The following is a 23,547-nucleotide window of genomic DNA, read 5'->3' on the forward strand; positions in this document are numbered from 1 at the left end:
TTGAACGGATTATTATATGAACGGCCAAATAATCGTCGAAATAATTGCACGTAATCGAAAACCAATATCCCTGTTTGTTGATAAATTCCGCGCAATTATTATTGCAAACGATGTAAATGAATTTAACGGGGTAATTGCCGGGCAAAACGATGGCGAGTTCAAAGCGGCGAAATCGAACTGGCGCGGCCGTTTACGGAAACGTGAAATTCGGGCAAATTGAGTGTTCGCCGAGAAAACTCGATATCCCGGGAAATAGCAGTTTCCCTAACGATATAAATGTCGCGATCATTCGAGTAACTATGTTCGAGGCCACGCTGAACGTGATCACTGCTACAATTTATCTTTGGATGTGGAAATATAGCGCGTGACGATACATCATGGAAAGATCTAATACGTTCTGATGGATAATAGATGGCTAGTGGTGTCGAATACGTTTCAATATATGGTAGAGTTTCTTTGTGGGTAGAAATGGGTGGAGAATATTCTGTTAGTTGAATATTTGTAAATTATCATGGTTGTTCAAAATTTGGGATGATTGCATTTTTTAATTTTCAAGTCCTTTAAAATATCTAAAATTTCTTGATCTACAAATTAGTTCTCTGAATGGTTATATTCCTGAATATCCACTGAATCCTTAGAATTGCTATATCCCGAATCCGTAGAACGTGGAAATTCTACATCCCTGAAGCCCTGGAACCGGGAACACCTACATACATCCCTTAACTCGATACCCTTGAATACCGACATTTCCTAATTTCTAGCTTTTTGGTCCTTAGATTAGAAAGTTCGTAGATTCCAAATGCGTAGATCAAAGGATCCCTAGATCCTAAAATCCTTAAATTCCCAAATTCCTACATCTCCAAATTTCCACATCCCCAATTCCACGTTCACCAATTCCCACACCCCAAATTCCCACATTCCCCAATTCCACCTTCCCCAATTCCCACATTCCTCAATTCCACGTTCACCAATTCCCACACCCCAAATTCCCACATTCCCCAATTCCACCTTCCCCAATTCCCACATTCCCCAATTCCCACATTCCCCAATTCCCAAGTTGTCCAATTCCCACATTTCCCAAATTCCCACATTCCCCAATTCCACCTTCCCCATTTCCCAAGTTACCCAATTCCCACATCCCCAAATTTCCACATTTCCCAATTCCATCTTCCCCAATTCCCACATTCCCCAATTCCACCTTCCCAATCCCACATTCCTCAATTCCCACATTCCCCAATTCCATCTTCCCCAATTCCCACATTCCCCAAATCCACCTTCCCCAATTCCCACATTCCCCAATTCCACCTTCCTCAATTCCCACATTCCCCAATTCCCATATTCCCAAATCCCCAAATCCCAAATCCTCAAATGCCCCATATCCCCACATCCCTAAATCCCAAAATCCCCAAACCCCAAAACCCCAATATCTCCACATCCCCAAATCCCCAAATCTCCAAATCCCAAAATTCCCAATATTCCAATCCCCATATCCTTGAATCCTCCCACTTCCCCAAATCCCACACCCATCCAATTCTCCACCTTCTCCCTCCAAAATTTCTAATCTCCCAAACTTCAAAAGCGAAGAACTGACATGACGTTCCACCCGAAACGGTTCTTCCACGTTTGAAGTTCAGGAAGAAGATCCAGCGCGATTATCGTTCGGCGAAGCACTATGACGCCGACAAAAGTGAATCACGAGAAGACAGTCTTTCCCAGGAAGACAGCGTGTTCTCTAATTCGTGCGGTTTCTTTGTAAAAGAAAATTACCAGCGTTTTTCGGTCGCATCCAGAAAGGATGAACACTGGGAAAGCATAGGGGAAGAACGCTCGAGGGAAAGGGAGCCAAGGAGAAGATTGAAGACAGAAATATTCGAGGTGGAAGGTAAGTAAAGGAATAAGGACTGGGCGCGACTTTGATCGAGGAAAAGTGGGAGCACTCGAACGTGAAGCGTCACGAACGGAGCACAATCGGAAGCTCTCTATGTCGCTGCAGGTCTACTAGAAGTCTTCCACTTTGCAGCCTTTTCCCTACCCGAGCTTCCGGACACCTTCTTTCACTGTGGTCACGATTCTACGTACGCATCGAGGAACATCTCCATGAGAATTTACTGTTTACTTGTGTCACTGTGGCAGGATATGCAGCTATGTTTGATCAAATCAAAAAACATTTCAAGCTTTGTCCTTTTGATAAAAGTGGTGGACTTTCTATGTCAACTGGATGTGGGTTAGTTTGGATCAGAAAACTGGTTACATCAATCATTCACATCGGTCAGATCAGAAAACACTGGTTCATCTCTATGAATTATTAGAGGTCACCTTTTGACCTAGGCACAGGTGCACCAATAATCTTTGTGTATTTTGTAAAATTCGAGTGAGCAAAAATCAAGTTCGATGAAATCGAAATAATATATGGGCAAACGTGTCCCACGTGGTTAATCAAGTTCCAAACTTGTGCAGCGGTGAATGTGGCCGTCAGAAGAGGATCCAGTGGTTTCAGACTACGAACTTCTACTAATTTACTAATAATTATAGATTGTTTGCAAATGAAAGTACATATTGGTTCTGAAATCGATGAGGTAACGCATACGGTTTGCTCCGCTTCAATTTTAAAGAGAAACATACGGTTTCAAACAAATTTGAACGCCGCAGATTTTACCGCGGTTGTTGTTCCAAATAAGGGAGGAAACTTTTCCTTTCTCGTCGATGACTTTCGACGCTAATTTACCGCTTCCATTAACAACTTTTTGATTGAGAACCTGGTTGTTGGATACAGAAGTGAAGTATTATTCCAGAGATGGTTCATGAAGATGAGAAACAAATACAGAATTTTCCTGTTGTATTGTTACTTAAAATAGCGTGTTTTTGAAAATAATTTTGAAACGTTCTTTGAGGAGGATTTAGAACAATATTTTTGCATATGAACTTTTGACCCAAATTTTTAGTATGAACGTTTTATAATCGATGTTAAATTATTTAGTGAATATAATGAACTGTTTGATCTCTTTTACCTTTGAATAATTTTACAAATTTCCACCACAGAATATTTTCAAAAAAGGTGGATGCTTACACAACCTGTTATTTAAAATTCCTCGAGGCATTCAGCGCAATTTACATTTAGAAAAGAGAAGCTAACAAAAGTTGATGAGCATGAGGAAAAACAGCAAGACGAAATGAAGACGAAGAAAATTACCTTGTCGACTTGCAAGTCCATAATTATACCTATTTCTGCATCAATAACACAAAGAATAATATTTTGGAGGAAATCTGATACTTTCAGGCTGTTAAGATATCTCGAAGTATTCGACTCAGTTTACATTTAAAAAAAGCAAAGAAATCTTGATGATCACAATGTAAAAAAACAGCGTGACGAATTATTACATATACTTCTACACAATCCCTGTAAGTAGCAACACAAAGAACAATATTTTGGAGGAAACCCGATACTTTCAGAAGCTATTAAGATTGCTTGAAGCATTCGACTCAGATTACATTAAAAAAAAAGGACAAGAAAACTTGATGATCACGATGTAAAAAAACAGCATAACGAATTATTACATATACTTCTACACAATCGCCGTAAGTAGCAACACAAAGAACAATATTTTGGAGGAAACCCGATACTTTCAGAAGCTATTAAGATTGCTCGAAGCATTCGACTCAGATTACATTAAAAAAAAAGACAAGAAAACTTGATGCAATGTAAAAAAACAGTACAACAAAGCGAAGAGAGAGAATTATCTAACCAAACTTTCCAATCCATAACTATAAATATTACACAACCCCCATCAATAACAGCACAAAGAATAATATTTCGAAGAAACCCGATACTTCCAGAAGCTGTTAAGATTCCTCGAAGCAGTCGACTCGATTTACATTTAGAGAAGCAAACAAAAGTTGAGGAGCAGAACGCGGAAAAATGACAAAACGAAACGAAGAAAAACATCTGGATGTGAAAGTGGAATACAGGGGTGGGAGATCCTTCGAACGTGCCTCGATCGAGAACTGTCAAGAAGTTGAGAAGCCAAAAGAAAGCGAGGAATCTCCGGGATAAATGCTCGCGGTGGATGCGACTCGATGTCGTTTCTAGGTCGACGTACCCGAAAGCCAGTGAAATTGCAGCTCCCGTTTTGCCCCGCGGCCCGCCCCTTCGCTCCAGCGGGCTGGTCTGCCTTTCGATGAAAAATTATTCCTGGCGCGGGAAGAGAACGGTCGGGAAAATCGGGACGCAGAAGGGAAGCGCATTAACTTGCAATCATGCAAACTGCGTTACCTTTAAAGGCCGCGCAACGTTCGAAAATTTTTGCTCGCTTTCGTGGACGGACAGAATGGAATACTGCCAGAACCGTATTTTTCTACGCCGCCACAAAAGAATTTTTCGCCGTCGAACACCATTTTTTTTTTTTAACCGAGCTGCAATTTGCTGCGCTGTGTAAATGACATTTGATCAAAAATTGCGGGACTGGGGAATTTTAGATGTATTGCTGGACACTTTGTTTTGACGGACTCGTGAAATACTGCTGCAGGGTTCATGGACGTGTAAGGGTAGATTCATGGATGTGCAGAGGTAGATTCATGGATGTGTACAGATAGATCAAGGACTATGATACTTATTCATAAGGAATTTAATGAAATATGATGCAAGGAGGAAGAGTTGTCTTTGGTTGTTTCTTTTTATTTCTAATATGCAAGTTTAATGGGGTAGTTTTAGTTTAATTGAAGTTTGCTATATTATATGAAATAACTGTTATAAGTTCAGGTACAAAAATTTGATGATTACTTGTGAGAGTCTATTGATACTTTGTGAAAGTCCATTGTACACAGGCGATTAGACCAAAGTACTCTTACAATTTCCAGATGGTACGCACAAACAGGTTCAGAGCCGATGTTAGTGCTTTCCGGACCAAGAACAAGATTACTAGGAACCGTGCTAGCCCTGGAAGCAGTAACACTAGAAGACAGCGGAATTTATCGTTGTTCTGCAGCGAATCCCGGTGGCGAAGCCAGTGCTGAAATTCGGTAACCAAAATTAGAACGAAAGTTAGAAAGTTATTTCTCCGTAATAAGTTATTTCATTAAATACTTTGGAGCACAGTGCGCGTAATTTAACTCGGAATTTGTACATTTTGACAATTGATCAGGCTGATCGTGACAGCACCGTTGCACGTCGAAGTAACGCCGCCATTGCTGAGCGTCCATTTAGGAGGTAATGCAGAATTTAGATGCGAGGTCAGCACACATCCACAAGCTGGACCACACTTTGTTACCTGGTACAAGGATGGACGCCAGCTGCCGGGCACTGGCAGACAATCAGAATTATTGAGGTTAAACGGCATCGGTAGAGAAGATCGTGGAATGTATCAATGTATCGTCAGACGGGCGGAAGGAGACACTGCTCAAGCCTCTGCGGAACTTCAGCTGGGTGGTAAGTCCAAATTTTAATGCTGAATTTATTGTAATTTATTAATAGGTATCTGCCGATTACTGTAGAATGACCGAGTATGAATAATACTGATATGCAAACATTAGGGGTGCACAGGTTAAATGTAACGAGTTTGAATCATGTGGTGGAAACTTCGTATTGAAAGTAAATTTAAGAGTTTGAAGATTTGAAGAATTCAGAAATTTGCAAGAGTAAAAATATAGAAAGAAAATTATCAGAATATAAATTATGACTTTCACTATTTAATACCACGTAGATTGTAATTTCTATCATAACCTCCACAAAATACAATTTGCCATATTTGAAGCCACGCTAAATATCCAGTTACCGAAACTTCGATTGCTTAGGGCAATAAGCAATATTTGAAAGGAAGTATTTCGAGAATTGGAATTAGTTCACGACATTGTTTAGGTATGCAGGAAGATACTGGAGTATACGACCCGACCCAATTCAATTCGTTCGATCTCAATTACCAAATTCAACATACTCGGCTTCATTTTGACTTCGACAGCACAAAGGAAAATTACATGGAAAGTTGCGGTGCAGTTTCGATCGGAATTGCAGATGAGGGGCTTTTCAATAGATCTATGCATACGTATAAATTCACTTTTCCTCGGCACTATCCCACCTTCGACCGTGCTCAAAGCAAATTAGGTCATTCACAAAGATTTATTTTCTGCTATTCTAAACTTTGTCGTTCCCGTGCGAATTCGTGTAATACAATTACCATACAAATGTTTTCCAATTGTCCCCTATCCGATAAAACTTTACGGACTAAACTAAATGTTATTCCTTTAATGTAAATTCACTTAAGCCCTCTTTCCTTCTACCTTTTAATTAAAACCTAATTACGAGTGTTCGACGGCTCAATAATTAAAAGTTGCCATTGGATCGTGCGGGAGAAAGGCTTCAAATATTGTGTAATGTTATTATTAAAAAATATGCAATTTATAAACGAGGAGGATCAAAGAAAAATTATTTGAAGAAATTCAGTTGACTTCATCGTGATATTTTTTAAAAATATAGTTTCTTATGAAATACCAAATTGGAACTCTGTTAAAACACATTATATGAGAAATATACCGGAGAGAATATTAAATGTTTTCTTCAATAAACACTTGCAAATTTTATTGCAGTTCTATTGATAATATAAGAGAAACCAAATGAAACTATTGCATCTGATAATTTTGCAAGTCGTATCGTACCAGAATGAAGTTTAGATTTGACGAGTATTTGTGGACCACAAACTGGTAACAGGACTTCGCGAAGTAAGAATGAAGACAGGGAAATGTCAGGTAGTCAGCATAACCGATCGCATTACAGAGAACTCGATTACCGAGGAAAGATCGTGTCGACCACGTGGCACGTTACCTCGAGAGGTAGGTCTCCGCTTTGAAGTGGAGAAGGCTTCTTTTACGCTGCTTTAACTCCTCTCATACCCCGGTTACCTTTACCGCCACCTCCACCACCATCGCCGTCATCATCATCCCCCTGTACTCTTTGGTAACCGCTACGTAGCATCTCTGTCGGTCGTTTGCCCTATATCTGGACCGCCCACCTATGGATGAGGAGTGCTGCATGAAAGAGGAACGTCCCGTTGGAGAGGGACGCGGAGGAAACCAGCTAGAGGAGGGCCTTTGAAACAACAATGAAGTTAGCGTCTCTCGCTCGTCAGCGTTGGTAATGCACGGAATTTACGTCAAAGGGAATTCGAGCAAGCGGTGCCGTGCTAAGGACGTACCGTACTCTGGACAGAGAATACCGACAGAGAGGAGACGATTCGTTGCAATTTGCAACGAACAAATGGAAAATGCGATATCGCTCGATGCGACGCGCTAATTTCCTTAGGAATTCGATATTAACCTTGCCACTGGATTTATTTAGTGTCAGATCTTTGCTGCAAGATCAAACTGATACCTACTTTGTATTCCACTGCAAATTACTGGACTTGAACTTCGAATTCAAACATTGAAATTAAGTGTAAAATTAAATAAGTTTGAAGTATTAAAATTATAACAAGGGTTATTGCATTCGAACTGTGGGTCAAGCTGGACAAACTGATGCCTACTTTGTATTCGACTGCAAACTGGACTTGAACTTCAAATTGAAGCATTGAAATTAAATATCAATATTAAGTAAGTTTGAAGTATTAAAATTTTAGCAGGGGTTATGACAGTCGAACTGTGAGTCAAGCTAGACAAAGTATAAATTAATTGACTCTGACTATACGTCGATCCAAAAGATTATTTCAGCAAGATGCATGTTAACAAATTAATTTTGTACAAAATCAAAATGTATATAGAATTACAAATTGTCTTGAAATATATACCTGTGGAGGTATAATAATATGTGTATCCAATGGTAGATTAAAAGGTGAATCAAGCTAGACAAAGTATAAATTAATGGACTCTGCTTATACGTCGATCCAAAAAATTATTTCAGTAAGATGGATGTTAACAAATTAATTTTGTACAAAATCAAGATGTATATAGAATTACAAAGTGTCATGAAATATATACCTGTGAAGGTATAATAATATGTATATCCACTGCTAGATTAAAAGGTGAATCCAATCAAAGTCCAAAATGGAAAACAGCGAATTAGAATTAACGACTCGATACGAATACCCGATGTAGATATCTTGCATTGGATAGGAATAAAAAAGGAGGAAGGAACTAGATAGAACTCCTAATACCAAGAGAATAACGAAAAAAAGTCGTCGGAGTCGCGGAGCCGTAGCCAAATGGAAACGAATTGCGTTTCGATCGACCGCAGGTAATCTCTAAAGCGATTTTCTCCGCTTCGATTTGCATCGGCGTGGTTCCTTTAATTTTCTCCGTTCGTTCGGGGTCGCGAAAGAAGAGACCAAACTCGAATTTACGTATATTAACAACAGAGGAAAAAGTGGCCATGGAATATTACGTTTTCGTGAAAATTATGAGCCATGGTGCATTATGAAATTCTGGACGAGGATCGTCCTCGTATTTTGTCCGCTCGGCTGAATGAAAATTCACGATCCCGCGAATTCATTTCGACGATGTACCGGCGGCAAAGGCTTTTGTGTTTTTATTTTTCGAACGAAATTAAAAATTTCTACCGTGGAATTGAAAACTCTTATTCCGACGTGGGCACGAATGTATGAAATATTTTGAATTACCGCACGCTCCACGGATTTTCAAAGCTTTCGTACGTACAGACATTCTCCGATACGTTCCTTCCAAGACAGACTGGCTGAATAAATAGCGGTAGTTCTGTTTTATTGAAAACGAAGGATGAGTTTTCGCGGTCTCGCGACTACGTATTGACGATCGCTCGAAGGCATCGAGACGAGATTCATCAATTTCCGCACGGATCCACGAGCACCATCTACCAAGGCTTCGTATTCACCTAGACGAAAGCACTCCGGCTATCCTTTCCTATCCACTTTATCCTCTCGGCTTCTAGACGGAACTGTCCTTTGTAACGCGACGCTCGAGCATTTTTAATGACGACGAAATCGACACTTTTAATTATGAAAAGTCCCTCGCTCCTCCAGCCTCGTCCCTCCGAGAAACCCGGCTTCGATCTTCCTGGACCTTCGTCTCCTTCCATCCTGCTTATCCCTCTTTTCCCACCCCCCGTGAAAATACCCCCCTTTTCCCTTCGTCGTGTCGTCGAGATAGAAACATCGGGAGAGAAAAAAATATTCACCGCGCTTCCGTCGCAGCGAGCCCATTGTCTTTCGTTTTCTATCGCGATGCGCGGCTGCTTTCAGAATCAAGAATCTCCCGTGGTCTTTCACGCTCTTTCCTCTTGTTCTTGCGTCCCAGCTAGGCTGCAGGGATTTCTACTTTCGTTGATATCCCACGAATAGCCCCGTCGCGACGCCACGCGAGTCTATGTATCCTTCTTAACGAGATGGATTCGATTGAGCCGCCATCATTGTGCGAATCGAATAGCCTCCCTTCGATCATTCATTTCCACTATCTTTTTACTTTATTCCCACGGAATTTCTTAACCACTTCTACTATATTAATTGAAAACATCAAACACTCTTCTCTAACATTTATCGTAAAATATTCGCGAATGACAATTTCTTTAACCTCCAATAAAATATGGAGGTAATAAATTGTATGACTGTATAAGAGTCATACTTTAACTAAAACAGTGAACTAAAATTAAAGATCCATATAAAACAGCTTGAAACTATTCTGCAGACTATTCTACAACTCTACAACAATAATACTTACTTATAATAATTACTTCTAATAATAATAATTTCTCTAATAATATCTCCATATTCCATAATGTTACCGTATTTCCTTAGAGAAGTTTCGCTCCTATATCAATTTTTTTTACCACCGGGAAAAAAGAAATAACGCGATCGAAACCTGCGGATATAAAAAAAGAGAGGTTCCTCTCGTCGCTGCTATTTCTCTCCGATATTTCTCTGGTCCTTTCATAACGTGTGTGCGCTTCAAATGCTTCTTTGAAGTCGTATAAAAACGCGGGCACAAAGGAAGGAGTTGAGAAAGAAAGGATCGACTAGGAAATGTATATTTCGCCTCTGTTTTCATCGCAGACGCGCCACCGATGCTGCTGTACTCGTTCATCGAGCAAACCTTGCAACCAGGTCCTGCGGTATCCTTGAAGTGCTCCGCTGCTGGGAATCCTACACCGCAAGTCTCCTGGGCGTTGGACGGATTTCCTCTGCCAACTAACGGCAGGTGAGCTTCGTTTAATTGTTCGCAACCAGACGCCATCAAAATTTCGGAGATTGGAAATCGGAATCTGTGATAACACTTTCATGGTTTCGGTAGAAGCAGCAACAATGTACTACGTCGTGAAATGGAGATGATTGAGAATTAATTTAGAATATATAGATACTTATGTCCCTATATTGTCACATTCTCATATCCTTTTCTTATTATTTCCTTATCTTCTTATATTCTCATACCTGTACCTCTCTCAGATCAACTATAATTTTAAAATAGAAATTCAATCGCACCACTCCGAAAGCAAACAAATAAAATGTCCGATTGCTCGTCGTGAAAAATTGGCGAACGTTTTAACGCGTGCTCGATGCCTCGCAATTAAAATGCAATCGCCTGACGGTGATGGTCGCGGCCACATCTGCTCGGGGCCGATTTCAATTTCGAGCGCAATATCCAGTGAAGAAGCTGAAATATTTATTGCTTCGAAGCGGAACGACGTTCCCCGCGAATGGAAAAGTAGAATGAACACGGAAGCGTGACACTAGAAATTTTCGTGCGCGGTAGAATGACCGATCGACATAAAAGACGTCCTGCGATCCTTCGACCGTGCTTTATCGTCTCTTCTGCCCTCTGTCGGCCATTTCCTTTCTTCGCGACGGAAGCGAACGTCCGCTGTCGAGCATCCGGTAGCTCGGGGCGAAACGCGCCCCGTTTCGCCTGGCCACCTCGTGAAAAACGCTTTCCACGGTGTTCGTACGTGGAATTAGCAATTTCATTGAAGCAGCTCGCTTCGTTCGCGAATATTTATTCATCGCGACGTCGCGATAATTAAAAAACCATCTCCGCGCCAGAGTGCAGAGGTAAAATATTACTCGTTCGCTATGAACGATGTTGTCCGTTAATTTCGAAAGACTTTCGTGCATTAACTTGGAAATTTTCGACGCAATTTATGACTCATAAAATTGAAAATATTCATCCGAATTGCAGGAACGGAGAAATACCGAAAATAGATATTAGTCTTTTAGCGGAGTTCGTTGAAAGAGAATTTTTTGTTCGAAGGTTCGTAATTGGTCAGTACGTGACGGTCCACGGCGATGTCATATCCCACGTGAATATTAGCCATGTGATGGTGGAGGATGGAGGAGAATATTCCTGTACCGCTGAAAATCGAGCTGGGAAAGTCACTCACGCTGCTCGTCTCAACGTTTATGGTAAAATATTTTATTTTCATCTTGCAGAAATTATATAACCAAATCTTTCACTGCACACATGTAGTTTACTGCACCTCGTAATGCTGTATCTAATCACGCGTGATGGACCTACATAATTTAGAATTTTAATCTATGTTTTAGGTCTTCCATACATTCGACTGATTCCAAAGGTAACCGCCGTCGCGGGAGAGACCCTCCGTCTAAAATGTCCAGTCGCAGGATACCCTATCGAGGAGATAAAGTGGGAGCGGGCGAATCGCGAGCTACCGGATGACCTTCGTCAGAAAGTGCTTCCGGACGGCACCCTGGTGATCAACAGCGTGCAGAAGAAGGGCGACGCAGGGGTTTACACGTGTTCGGCGAGGAACAAGCAAGGACACAGCGCGAGGAGATCAGGAGACGTCGCAGTGATCGGTAAGGCCTGACACTCGATCCCTTATTCCAGGATTGTTACAGGTTTCTGGAAGACGGAGCCACGGTTTATGGAGACCGATAATTTTAGCCACCGTCTCGTGGCAAAGACGAAGCGAATACGAATACGTCATCGTTGAAATAGATCGCGTCGTAAGAGAAAAAGAGAGAAAGAATTGCAGGATACCAAGATGAGCAGACAACGTTCCGGGGATGACGTGTTTCACTTCGTCTATGCTTCTCTGGCTCACGAGCTGTCGTTGTTGTTATTATTCCAGTTCCTCCCAAAATTAGCCCATTCACGGCAGATCGTGATCTCCATCTCGGCGAACGAACCACGTTGACCTGCTCGGTCACAAGGGGCGATCTGCCATTGTCGATCTCCTGGCTCAAGGACGGACGATCGATGGGACCGTCGGAACGCGTCACTGTCACCAATATGGATCAGTACAATAGCATACTGATGATTGAAAGTTTATCTCCAGATCACAACGGCAACTACTCGTGCGTGGCCCGTAATCTGGCCGCAGAGGTATCGCACACGCAGCGGCTTGTGGTTCATGGTAATCCTCCTCTAGGCCCCCTTCAATTTTGCCCGACGACCGCCTGTCCGCCCGAAATCCGGAAGAGTGCGAATCGTATGAGTGCGTACACGGTTGCCCACACTCGAGAATGAAGCGCGTGAGGATCTTAAAGTGCTGTCTCGACGGCTACCCAACCATATATCGCGACGGTGAAACGTTGAACGAGTATACCGATTTATTTTTTTGAATCAGCTTCCTCTCGAACTACGACATCCAGTGTGTGCGCTGTCAATAGCCGCTGTAAATAGCTTTCGACGTGTCGGATACGATGAAAACTGTGGATCGCACAGCTCGTTCAGTTCTTACGCGTTCATTCGAGACGGATCTTTACTTACGACGCCACCGACGTCATCCAGGAACGTAGAGACCTGGTGACGCGTACTCGATGACGGCTCACGCTTAGCGTGGCTCATCCTCCTGCACGAGACCTGCCACCGTCACCTCCTACCGTTCTCCCTACATCCTTGTCTCGACTCTTTGGAAAATGTTCGCTCCATTCTCGAAACTGTGATCGTCCAGACGAGTTTCCAAAGGGTCGACAAAATGCTAGCTCTTGCGTTGAGAACGACCGTATGCCGGATGAGTGTGCGATGCCAAATTAAGTGTACAAGGTGTTTAAGGGCGGCAGGGGCAGGTCCGCGGCGGGGCCACCCTCTCTCTCCTCTACATTGCTACGTTACTATACTGCCTCTATTGTACATATTCTACGTATATATATATACATATTATATTCTATATATATATCTATACATATACATTGACGTACTACTGTCTATATATATATATAATATATAAAAACATACCGCTACTATATGAACCATAAATATATATATATGTATATATTTATACATATATATATAAAAAACACATGTACCTGGTACAAAAAAGGTTCTTGCGTTTTTTTTGGTGCCATCTTTTTCTCGCTCTCACGTATGGTTCTCTCTTCTCTCTTGACCTTTTCCAGTACCCCCTATTATTGAGCCATTTACGTTCCAAGAGGGACTATCCGAGGGGATGCGGACGCGGACGGTGTGCGGGGTCGCGGCGGGTGATCCACCCCTAACTATATCCTGGCTAAAAGACGGCCAAAGTCCTTTCCCATTGCCGCCGAATCTGGCCTCCGTCGCAAACGTCTCCCAACTGGATCCTTACTCGAGCCTCCTCAGTATAACGAACCTCGCGGCCGAGCACTCCGGCGACTATACCTGCGTCGCCGCGAACCCCGCCGCCGAGGTCAGGTACACGGCCAAGCTACAGGTAAAAGGTAACTAGATGATCGGCGACCCTTTTCCGTCACGATCCCAAAACCTAACTCATCCGCTAACATCGATCTCGACGTGTCATTTTTCATTTTTACGATTCGCTTAGGAGCAATATCTGTCTCACTTTTTGCAACAAATCATCCCTTAAATATCCTAGTATCCAAAAACACTTGAGCTCTACAAGCTTGTATAATTTATCTGTAGCTTTTTATTTATCTGATCCTTCTATTTGATAATTTTATTCAAAATTGAATTTATCTTTTGAGAATTCTAATGTATTTTTTTGTATCAGAGTTAAAATATGGAAAGAACGAGTTTTGAAATAGAGATATCGTCGAGGTCGAGACTTCCTGAAGAACCCTGTCCTACGTCCTGACCGCTCCGTTCCCTATAATCACTATCAGAACATCCGTCATCATCGTCATTATTTCATAACGCTTAATAATTCGATTCCTGCATCACCATCGTTAATCGTCGTAGTGTTCTCGCACGGATCAAAGACGAGCTGTTGATAAATTGTCGAGCAGAATAGGAACACGTGGAGTTTGCGCGCTTTCTGGCGTTAGATCCGAGTCTCATTCGTAGCGAGATCACGCACGTATCATCATATCGACCCGTTCCTTTTTGATTATTGATTACGAGCCCGTGTCCTTTGGATCCCGACGATAATATCCTTCCCCTCAGACACAGTGTGTATTACATTTACGTTGCTTTGGCTCTCTGGGAATGCGTCGGTATCTCGTGGACCCCCCGAGGTTTGCTTGACTTGACCGAATAATAAAGGTAACAGTTTGCACCTTTCCTTATTTTACTGGTTTTTTATACGGAGCAACCAACCAACCAAGCAAAAATAAAAGAAACTAACTCTCTTCTGGCCTGCGTGCGTGCGTGCGTGTATGTGAGCATTTACACACACTTTTACTGCATGCTCTTTTCTCTACGAGGTAGTGGTTTTTTCTGTCTGCATTATACCTTACGTGTATGTACATACGTATTTACTTAATTATATATAATTTTAAGTGTTCTTTGATCACCCGAATACGAGCACGTGCCGTTCAAGCTCACGATAAATGATTTGAACAGAAATTTTTGAACAAATGAATCTTCACCAACCTATGCGCTGGCTCTCCTTTCGGCTCGTTGAAAGGCAACCTTTTTTCGATTACACTTTTGCATGATTTCTCACTGTCTTTTCTATCTGTCACGCTCTTTTTTATCTTTCCCTCGCGGCAGCGAAACACGCGGGGCCACCGGTGCAACGAACCTCGACGCTTGTCAGAATCGATCCCATCTTTTCTTGTCGAGTCGAACGGAAATAAGTTTCAGGAATAACATTTTCGATCGGGAAGACCGATCTTCGTGTCCTCGGGACCGTTGCGACCGTTGCCCCGGATGCTTTGCACGCGACCCGGTAATGTAGGCTAGTAGTACGTATTGTTATTATTATTATTATTATTATTATTATTATTAACTTAAATTCGTATTCATCGAACTAGTCGTTAGAAGCGGGTACTTGATATATATCTATATATACATATATATATTATTATTATTCGCCTATCCACGATATATCTTTCGGTCTTCCGCCGACATGCTCTCATCCGTAACCTCACACTTCCTGCCCAATTGCGCCTTTTCTCTTTCCGAGAGTTCTACTTGTTTCACGCCATCGTTGAACGAGTATATATATATTATATAACATCTACTCGATCTGAAAACGCACAGACACACACACAGATACAAACATATATATATCTATATATATATTATATTGTCGCACGCGTTAATGCGTGGCCGGTATTTGCCGTCTTGTAAAACGTTGGAACTCCCACTCACAGTATCTCGCTTGTGCAGCGTTTTTCACCACCGTAAAAAGTAGAACCCGCCAAACAGTACACCCGAAAAAAGAAATGATTATATTGATAATGATTGAGAACAACAATTACCTGAAACTCTCAAGCAATGTCGATGCGCGGCGTACGAACATACGGGAATACCAACCGATTATTATTAATATACATGAATCGTCTTTCTCTCTTTTCCGGCGTTTGTCGCATTTAGACGATGCACACACATACACATACTAGTGGTGGTTACGTTTACCAGCCGTAGTTAGATATACAGAATCTCGATAGACGCTTCATTCTGCACTGTACCTTACTCTTCTTTTTTTTTTGGTCTCTCGTCTATTTTTTTTTCTTCGTCTGTTCTTTGAGCTATTGTTATTGGTGTAACTAGGACTTTTGGATCGGGTGAACCGGCTCCCTTGATCTTTATTGCTGCCATGTCATTTGGCCGACGTGGTCACTTTGGGAATTTTATTAATTTGAGAACTTGAAAATTGTGCATTTAAGAAGGGTATTAGAAAATTCAATGGTTTGGAAATTTTTGCACTTGACAGCTTGGGAACTTGAAGACCGAATGTGTAAATTAATTAAGGACTTGAAACTTGGGGGTTGAAAATTGAAGATATGAAAACTTGTGAGACAATGCTGACTTGGAAATTTGAAAATAAATTGGAGATTTAGATGTTTGACTATGATGGAAACTGGGGATGTAGAAATTAGATATAATAAAAGCTGCAAAGTTGCAACTTTGAGAGTTCGAAAATAATTTATAAGTCCAAGAACCTCCTGCAGAATAGAAAATTTACAAATGTGAGTCTATAAGAACTTGAAACCTAGAAACTATAAAGAATTTCAAATGTCTAATATGAAGTACGTAGAGTCGATTGACATTCAAGGGGGATCAGGGCCACGTGATCCCTAGCTAGTTACTCCAATGGCTACTGTACGTCTATGGTGTATCGATCGAATCGCTTGATTGGTCAATCCTTTCGTAGAAGCAGAACAAGTCCGTTGTTTCCTCGTGAATGATCTAGGAAATCGAGAAAGTATCGACATTGATGGACGCCTCGCATCGACACGTACCCCACTTCCATACTGTACCTCACCCACGAACCTTCATTCACTTTGTCTTAATGTCTCTGTCACTTGTTCATTACGAGAATAATTACCATTCACCGCGTATATAACGATTATCAAAATTGTTCGCGTTGTACATTTCTTTATTTCTTTTTTTTTCATCTTCGAGATTCAGAAAAGTCCTCGAGTCGTTGTTCCGAAGATAAAGAAAGGAACGAAGCATACTCGTCGACGACAGGCGACGTCGTTTCACGCTCCTCTTTTTTGTATTTACTTTCACATTGTACAGTGTATCCGTTGTTTGTACATAGTACCTCGATATTAGGCCGGACGACGTAACGCCGCTCCGTCGACGAGCTCGTCCTTTGATCGCGCTTTTCACGACGTACCTGTCTCTAAATCGCTAACGACCAGTAAAAAATAAAACGTGCACGCTAGCCTCACGGTGGAGCCATTTAAAGCTGGACGATCTGATTTTCAGTGCCGCCAAGATGGATCGTTGAGCCGACGGATGTGAGCGTCGAAAGAAACAAACATGTCGCCTTGCACTGTCAGGCTCAAGGCGTGCCTACTCCCACGATTGTTTGGAAAAAAGCCACTGGTAAGACATTATTTTTCAAAAAATAAATATTTCATCCTTCCTACGTGAAATTCTTTTACTCTCAAGTATTATTATTTTCTTCAACAACGGAGTCTCTCTATATGGCCCTCAACGAAGAGACAATATTACAAAATGGGCAATATAAAGAAACCTCCGATGCAATAGTTACTAAACCACAAAAATTACATGGTTGTAAATAATTTTAATGATCCAATATTTTTAGACGTTCAAAAAAATTGAGTGACTACATTTCAGAATAATTCTTCTGTGTCTAATAGGAAGTAAATCCGGTGAATACGAGGAGTTGCGAGAAAGGGCGTACACCAAAATCCTCAGTAACGGTACGTTATTGTTGCAACACGTGAAAGAAGACAGAGAAGGCTTCTATCTCTGTCAAGCAAGTAACGGCATTGGAAGCGGCATCGGCAAAGTTGTACAGTTAAAAGTAAACTGTAAGTACTTCCCATATTTGCGGTAGAAATCGAAAGATTACGAAACGGACGAGATTGTCCGCAATAAAATACCCGTGACGCAACGTGGTCATTGTGCAGTTCGAAACTAACCATTTCTCGTTTTATCGCATGCAACAGCATCTCCATATTTCGCGGCACCCTCGAGACTGGTCACCGTAAAAAAAGGTGACACTGCGACGCTGCATTGCGAGGTACACGGCGACACTCCCGTTACCGTCACTTGGCTGAAAGGCGGGAAAATCGAGTTAAATCCGTCGACGAACTATCGGTAAAACTCTGATTAGTTTGAAAATTGTTCCAGAAAACTCTGATACTGTTAGTTAACGGAATAGAGTTAGCTGCTGGAGTACACACAGCAAGGCGGCTCGAAAAACATGGGCTATAAGTCGATTTTCATAAATTGTTGCCACTTAGAGTCATCAACCTTTTTGCGAGATCAAACGTTTCAAATTAATTGTGTTATACAGGGTTTCAATTATACTTTGATGATCGTACTTAAAAATAATAGCTGATGTTGATGTTCAAATTGGTAGTCAAAAGCTGTCTATTTTATTTATTAAATTATTCTATTGTTTTATAAACTGCGTACATATTTTGTCGAATCAGCCTGTACTTAAGACTACCTCATCAGATTAAAGATTTACTATAATAGAATAATCAAAATTGTAAAACTAAAACTTGTCTTTTTTAAGAAGTGAGTCATTCTTATTGCAGCCTATGTTTATAGCACATCCATAATATCTAAATGAATAATAAAATGTATAAAATTCCGCATACCACGCCGATGTATGTAAGTACACGAATACAAAGCGACAGAGTAGTACAATGAACATTTTCTTGTACACGAAGGGTGACAGTAAAACGAGAAGTAACACCGGACGGTGTCATAGCACAGTTACAAATATCATCGGCGGAGGCGTCGGACAGCGGAGCGTATTTTTGTCAGGCGAGTAATCTGTACGGTCGAGATCAACAGCTGGTGCAACTCCTCGTACAAGGTACAATTAATCCGTCGATGAAAAAGTCCATGTGAAAACGGCTCGTACAAGAACGGAATGTTGCGTTCTGTTTCAGAACCACCTCAGCCACCGAATTCCCTGGAAACTGCCATGGTTGCCAGTCGAAGCATCAACGTTAAGTGGCAACACAAATCCCAAGACACCAGCGAGGTTACCAAATACATTCTTCAGTACAAAGAAGGCGATGGTAAATATTTTTTTTATGGTGTTAATATTTTTATTGTTAATTTGATTTAAACGTATACTTTCTTATTTGAAATTTTCAAATTTTCAAACTTTTAAATTTAGATATTTAGATGTTTATAAGTTCAAAAGTTTTTGATTCCACTTCAGTTAAATTCCTAAGGCAAAAAATATTCTGTAGCACAAACTTCCTGTTCACAAACTTAGTTCACCTCTCATCCGACCTAGGGCCATATAGCGAGACTCCACCATATCACACTGCACCAATCCCTGTCATTGATTCTAACAGCTTTTTCTGTCGAAACAGGCGGTATGTGGCAGCAACAAGAATTTACTGGTCCACCATTACCATATGCTGCCCTGATAGACGAACTGAAACCAGCGACCAGATACACGATCCGCGTGATCGCGGAAGGACCAGCTGGCCGATCGGTACCATCGGCCGAACTGATTGTCCGAACCGAACCACAAAGACCTGCTGGACCTCCGATTAATCTTGCAGCCAGGGCTCTGTCCTCCTCTGAAATTTTAATCACTTGGTCGCCACCGTTGCCTGAACTCCGACACGGTGACATCCAGGGATTCAACGTCGGCTATAGAGAAACGAGGTAGAAACTTCGACGATCGATCTTGAAGCAACTAACAATAAGTCTTCATCCCAAAGTTGCAAAACATATAGTATAAAAAATGTTTAAATTATAAATTTAAACTTTGTTCAGTAAATTTAAAAATGTAGAAAGTTGGAGACTGTATTCCCTCTGGTTGTGGAAAGTGTAAAAATTGTACCAGGAGTAGTGTGCAGGGATAGTTGATCTACTCATCATTGGTTTATAACAAAATAATCCCATAAAAGAAATACAATTTCTATGATCGTCTGACTACGCCATAATCCAGAATTTAATTATAGAAATAGTTCGGAACGCACTTAACAGCTCAAGTTCAGAACTCCATTACGTTAGGAATCTTCTTTCAGTTCCGCAAATCCCTCGTACAACTTTAGCTCCGTGTCCGGGGACGGAGAAGAAGGGGGCGCAGAACTTCGACTAACAGGTCTTCGACCCTACACAAAGTACACTTTGGTGGTTCAGGCGTATAATCAAGTTGGATCTGGACCACTTTCAGAGCCTTTGCTTACACAGACGCTCGAAGACGGTAAGAGATATTCCGGAGAATACGAATTACGCAAAAGTTTGAAATATGCAAAAACTTCATGAATTACTGTCGATAGAATATTGATGAGGAAATTTCTTCAGTTCCCAGCATGCCACCGGAGGACGTCAGATGCGCTGCATTGACATCGCAGTCTCTTCAGGTGTCTTGGCAACCGCCTCCTAATACGCACAGTAACGGCATCATTCAGGGATATAAATTGCATTATGAACCTATCTTGGCTGACATTTGGCGTAGTGTTGATGAAATGGAAGTGAGTGTGATTCAATAATTTGTAGTTCTTAGATAGTTTGTTAAGGGTTCTTTATTGAGTGGTTTGTTTTAGGTACGAAAGACTAGTGCGTTGACTACTGTGCTGACGGGGCTGAGGAAGTATACGAATTATACTATTCAAGTGTTAGCGTTCACAAGGGTTGGTGATGGGGTGCCTACTACTGTCACTTACTGTCAGACTGAAGAGGATGGTAAAATTTCTGTTTATTGTATTAGACCGAATTCCTATATTCCCAAATTCCTATATCTCCAAATCCATATCTCCCAGATCCCTGTGGCCCTAGAATACTACATCCACCTGTATCTTCCGAATCCTACACGTTGTAATTCCTAGATCCCCAAGTCTCTACATCCCCAAATCACTCTGACCCCAAATCCATGCATCCCCAAATCCATGCATTCCCAAATCCATGCATTCCCAAATCCATGCATTCACAAGTCCATGCATCCCGAAATCCATGCATTCCCACATCCATGCATCCCCGAATCCATGCATCCCCAAATCCATGGATCCTTAAATCCATGCATCCCCAAATCCATGCATCTCCAAATCCATGCATCTCCAAATCCATGCATTCCCGAATCCATGCATCCCGGAATCCATGCATCCCCAAATCCATGGATCCTCAAATCCATGCATCTCCAAATCCATGCATTCCCGAATCCATGCATCCCGGAATCCATGCATCCCCAAATCCATGGATCCTCAAATCCATGCATCCCCAAATCCATGCATCCCCATATCCATGGATCCTCAAATCCATGCATCCCCAAATCCATGCATTTCCAAATCCATGCATCCCCAAATCCATGGATCCTCAAATCCTTACATTCCCAAATCCATGCATCCTCAAATCCTTACATTCCCAAATCCCTGTGTCCTGAATTCCTTACAACACCGAATACTTGCATCCTCAATTCCTACATCCCTAAATCTCTACATCCACAAATTTCTATAACCTTAAATCTCCACATCACTAAATCTTTACCTATAAATAACCTTGATAAATCTTTGCAGTGCCAGGAAGTCCAGCAGACATCAAAGTGGTGGTCAGTTCGCCACAAGCCCTCTTCATCTCCTGGCTCCCACCCCTCGAACCGAACGGAATAATTACGAAATACAACCTCTACACAAGGTACCAGTTTCACTTCATCGACCACGTTTCTACAGTTTAATCACTGTGGAAATTGTGGTTGTTTCACAGGGTCGTAGATGGGCGGGAGGAGCTCAATCACGGTAAAAGAACACTGCCAGCCACGAACACGTATTTCGAGGCCACCGATTTGCAACAACACGTAGAATATCAGTTTTGGGTGACCGGTAGCACCCGAGTAGGTGAAGGTCAGAGTTCCAGGGTGGCTGCACAGGTGCCCACCAATCGGGTACCCGCGAGAATCACCTCGTTCGGAGGTCACGTAGTGAGACCTTGGAGAGGATCTGCTACTTTAGCTTGCAACGCGGTTGGTGACCCTACCAGGGAGTGGTACAAAGGTGCAGCCGAACAAATTCGCACGGACACCACCAGAAATATACAGATCTTACCGTCGGGAGAACTTGTGTTATCTAATTTGCAATCGCAAGATGGCGGTAACTACACTTGTCAGGTGGAGAACGCGCAAGGGAGCGACAAGCTGCATTACACTTTAACCGTGCAGGGTGAGATTTGAAGTCCCTCATGATTTATATCGATAGTTCTGGTAAATCGTTGTTTAAATACTTTATTTCTCATAGTACCACCAAATGCGCCTGTTCTTTACGTAACGAGTTCCACGTCCAGCAGTATTTTACTGCACTGGAAACCTGGACATTCTGGAGGTGCTCCGCTCACTGGGTACACGCTGCATTATAGAACCACCCATGGCAATCTGGACGAACTACAGTTGTCTCGTCACGCAACGAGCCACGAGTTAAAGGTACGCAAAACAATTTCATAAAGATAGTCCATCAAAATATCCTACATCAACTATTACATTCAATGCATTTTTAGGGTTTACTATGTGGAAACACGTATCAGTTATACCTGACGTCTCACAACAAAATCGGGAGCAGTCCATCATCTCCCGTCCTTTCGGTCCGAACTCAAGGTCAGGCTCCAGGAATACCTCCCGCAGCCGCTTTCCTCAGTCCAAACTCCACCACGCTTGTCCTCCGTCTCCACGTATGGCCCGACAACGGTTGTCCCATCCTCTACTTCGTCATCCAATACAGACCCATCAACGAGTTCCACTGGACGCTGGTATCAAACAGCGTCAAAATGCAGCGACGGTTCGTCGTGACGAACTTGCAACCCAGCTCCGTTTATCAGCTGAAGGTCGAGGCTCATAACGTGGCTGGTAGCAACCAGGCGGAGTTCACGTTCGTAACGTTGACGAAGGAAGGCGGTAAGCTTGAGTGCATAAACGAACCAGCCAGGTTGAATGATATGGGAACGCGTGTCTGTTAGTCTGGTGATCGTTTTCGAATTGAAACAAGTATATCCAAAAGCACTGTGTTCCTGAAACGTTGCAGAACCGCCGCCCCCAGAACTGTCGAAACGCGGGATCACGTCGGCCGTGCCGTTTTACGCGGACGTGAAGGTGATGCTGCCTCTGATCGCGGCCACCATTGCTTTACTCGTCGCTGTGGTGATCGTGGCTCTTCGTTGGCGAAGCAGTAAGTCGTATTGTCCATTAATTACACTTGGGATGTAGGGAGACGGAGACATAAGCACATATGGGGATGTGGGAGTTGAGGAATGATGGGATCTATGGGTGAAGGAATATGGGGATGTTAGGATCAGAGGATGTGGGAAACTGGAGATGGATTTGGGGAAGTGGTAGCATTGAAGTGTAGGGATTTTGGGAGTCAGAGATATTAGGGTTGAAGAGTTTTAGGACATAGAAGTTTTAGGATCTGGAGTCAGGACATAGAGATATCAGATATTGGGACCAAGACTTATCGGGTTTAGGGGTGTTGGGACGCCAACATAAGGATTTGGAAATGTGAGAGTAGGTATGGGTACATATGGCAACATTGAATATAGAGATACATTACCTAGAATTGCAATGGTCAAGCAGACCATCATCACATGGGGGCCTATATATATGATAATCTGTAAATACAACATCCAGGAGCGTTAGAGTTTTCATAACACACCATATAGCTTACATGTATCCTCTAAACATACACTCTTGCAAAGATCATTTCAAACATAATCATTCATTTTGTACATAAAAAATCATCATAAGGAACTAACCCTAAGCATCCGAAATTAGCATTATCATAATGATCACACATTGAACACACACATTTTGTTCGATTC

General features: G+C 42.0%; 1 protein-coding gene across 12 annotated transcripts in view; it reads left to right on the forward strand.

Annotated features, from left to right (window-relative positions):
• The window catches only part of Dscam2 (Down syndrome cell adhesion molecule 2), a 133,681-nt gene that overhangs the window by 101,210 nt on the left and 8,924 nt on the right, over positions 1-23,547 (forward strand). For 3 of the 12 annotated variants that reach the window (XM_076532265.1, XM_076532276.1, XM_076532266.1), the window contains exons 6-25: positions 4,855-5,016; positions 5,139-5,422; positions 10,002-10,146; positions 11,194-11,345; positions 11,487-11,759; positions 13,305-13,604; positions 17,008-17,127; positions 17,406-17,579; positions 17,718-17,868; positions 18,450-18,598; positions 18,675-18,806; positions 19,092-19,410; positions 19,776-19,954; positions 20,056-20,225; positions 20,298-20,436; positions 21,264-21,381; positions 21,451-21,902; positions 21,978-22,159; positions 22,234-22,627; positions 22,755-22,898. In XM_076532265.1, coding sequence (XP_076388380.1) covers positions 4,855-5,016; positions 5,139-5,422; positions 10,002-10,146; positions 11,194-11,345; positions 11,487-11,759; positions 13,305-13,604; positions 17,008-17,127; positions 17,406-17,579; positions 17,718-17,868; positions 18,450-18,598; positions 18,675-18,806; positions 19,092-19,410; positions 19,776-19,954; positions 20,056-20,225; positions 20,298-20,436; positions 21,264-21,381; positions 21,451-21,902; positions 21,978-22,159; positions 22,234-22,627; positions 22,755-22,898 — 4,139 coding nt within the window. Of the gene's footprint in view, positions 1-4,854; positions 5,017-5,138; positions 5,423-10,001; positions 10,147-11,193; positions 11,346-11,486; positions 11,760-12,034; positions 13,605-17,007; positions 17,128-17,405; positions 17,580-17,717; positions 17,869-18,449; positions 18,599-18,674; positions 18,807-19,091; positions 19,411-19,775; positions 19,955-20,055; positions 20,226-20,297; positions 20,437-21,263; positions 21,382-21,450; positions 21,903-21,977; positions 22,160-22,233; positions 22,628-22,754; positions 22,899-23,547 lie in introns of those variants that run through there. The other 9 variants (XM_076532267.1, XM_076532277.1, XM_076532271.1 and 6 more) reach the window with 8 other exon arrangements.

Source organism: Megachile rotundata, chromosome 5 (genome assembly GCF_050947335.1).
Source record: "Megachile rotundata isolate GNS110a chromosome 5, iyMegRotu1, whole genome shotgun sequence".
Taxonomy (NCBI): Eukaryota; Metazoa; Arthropoda; class Insecta; order Hymenoptera; family Megachilidae; genus Megachile; species Megachile rotundata.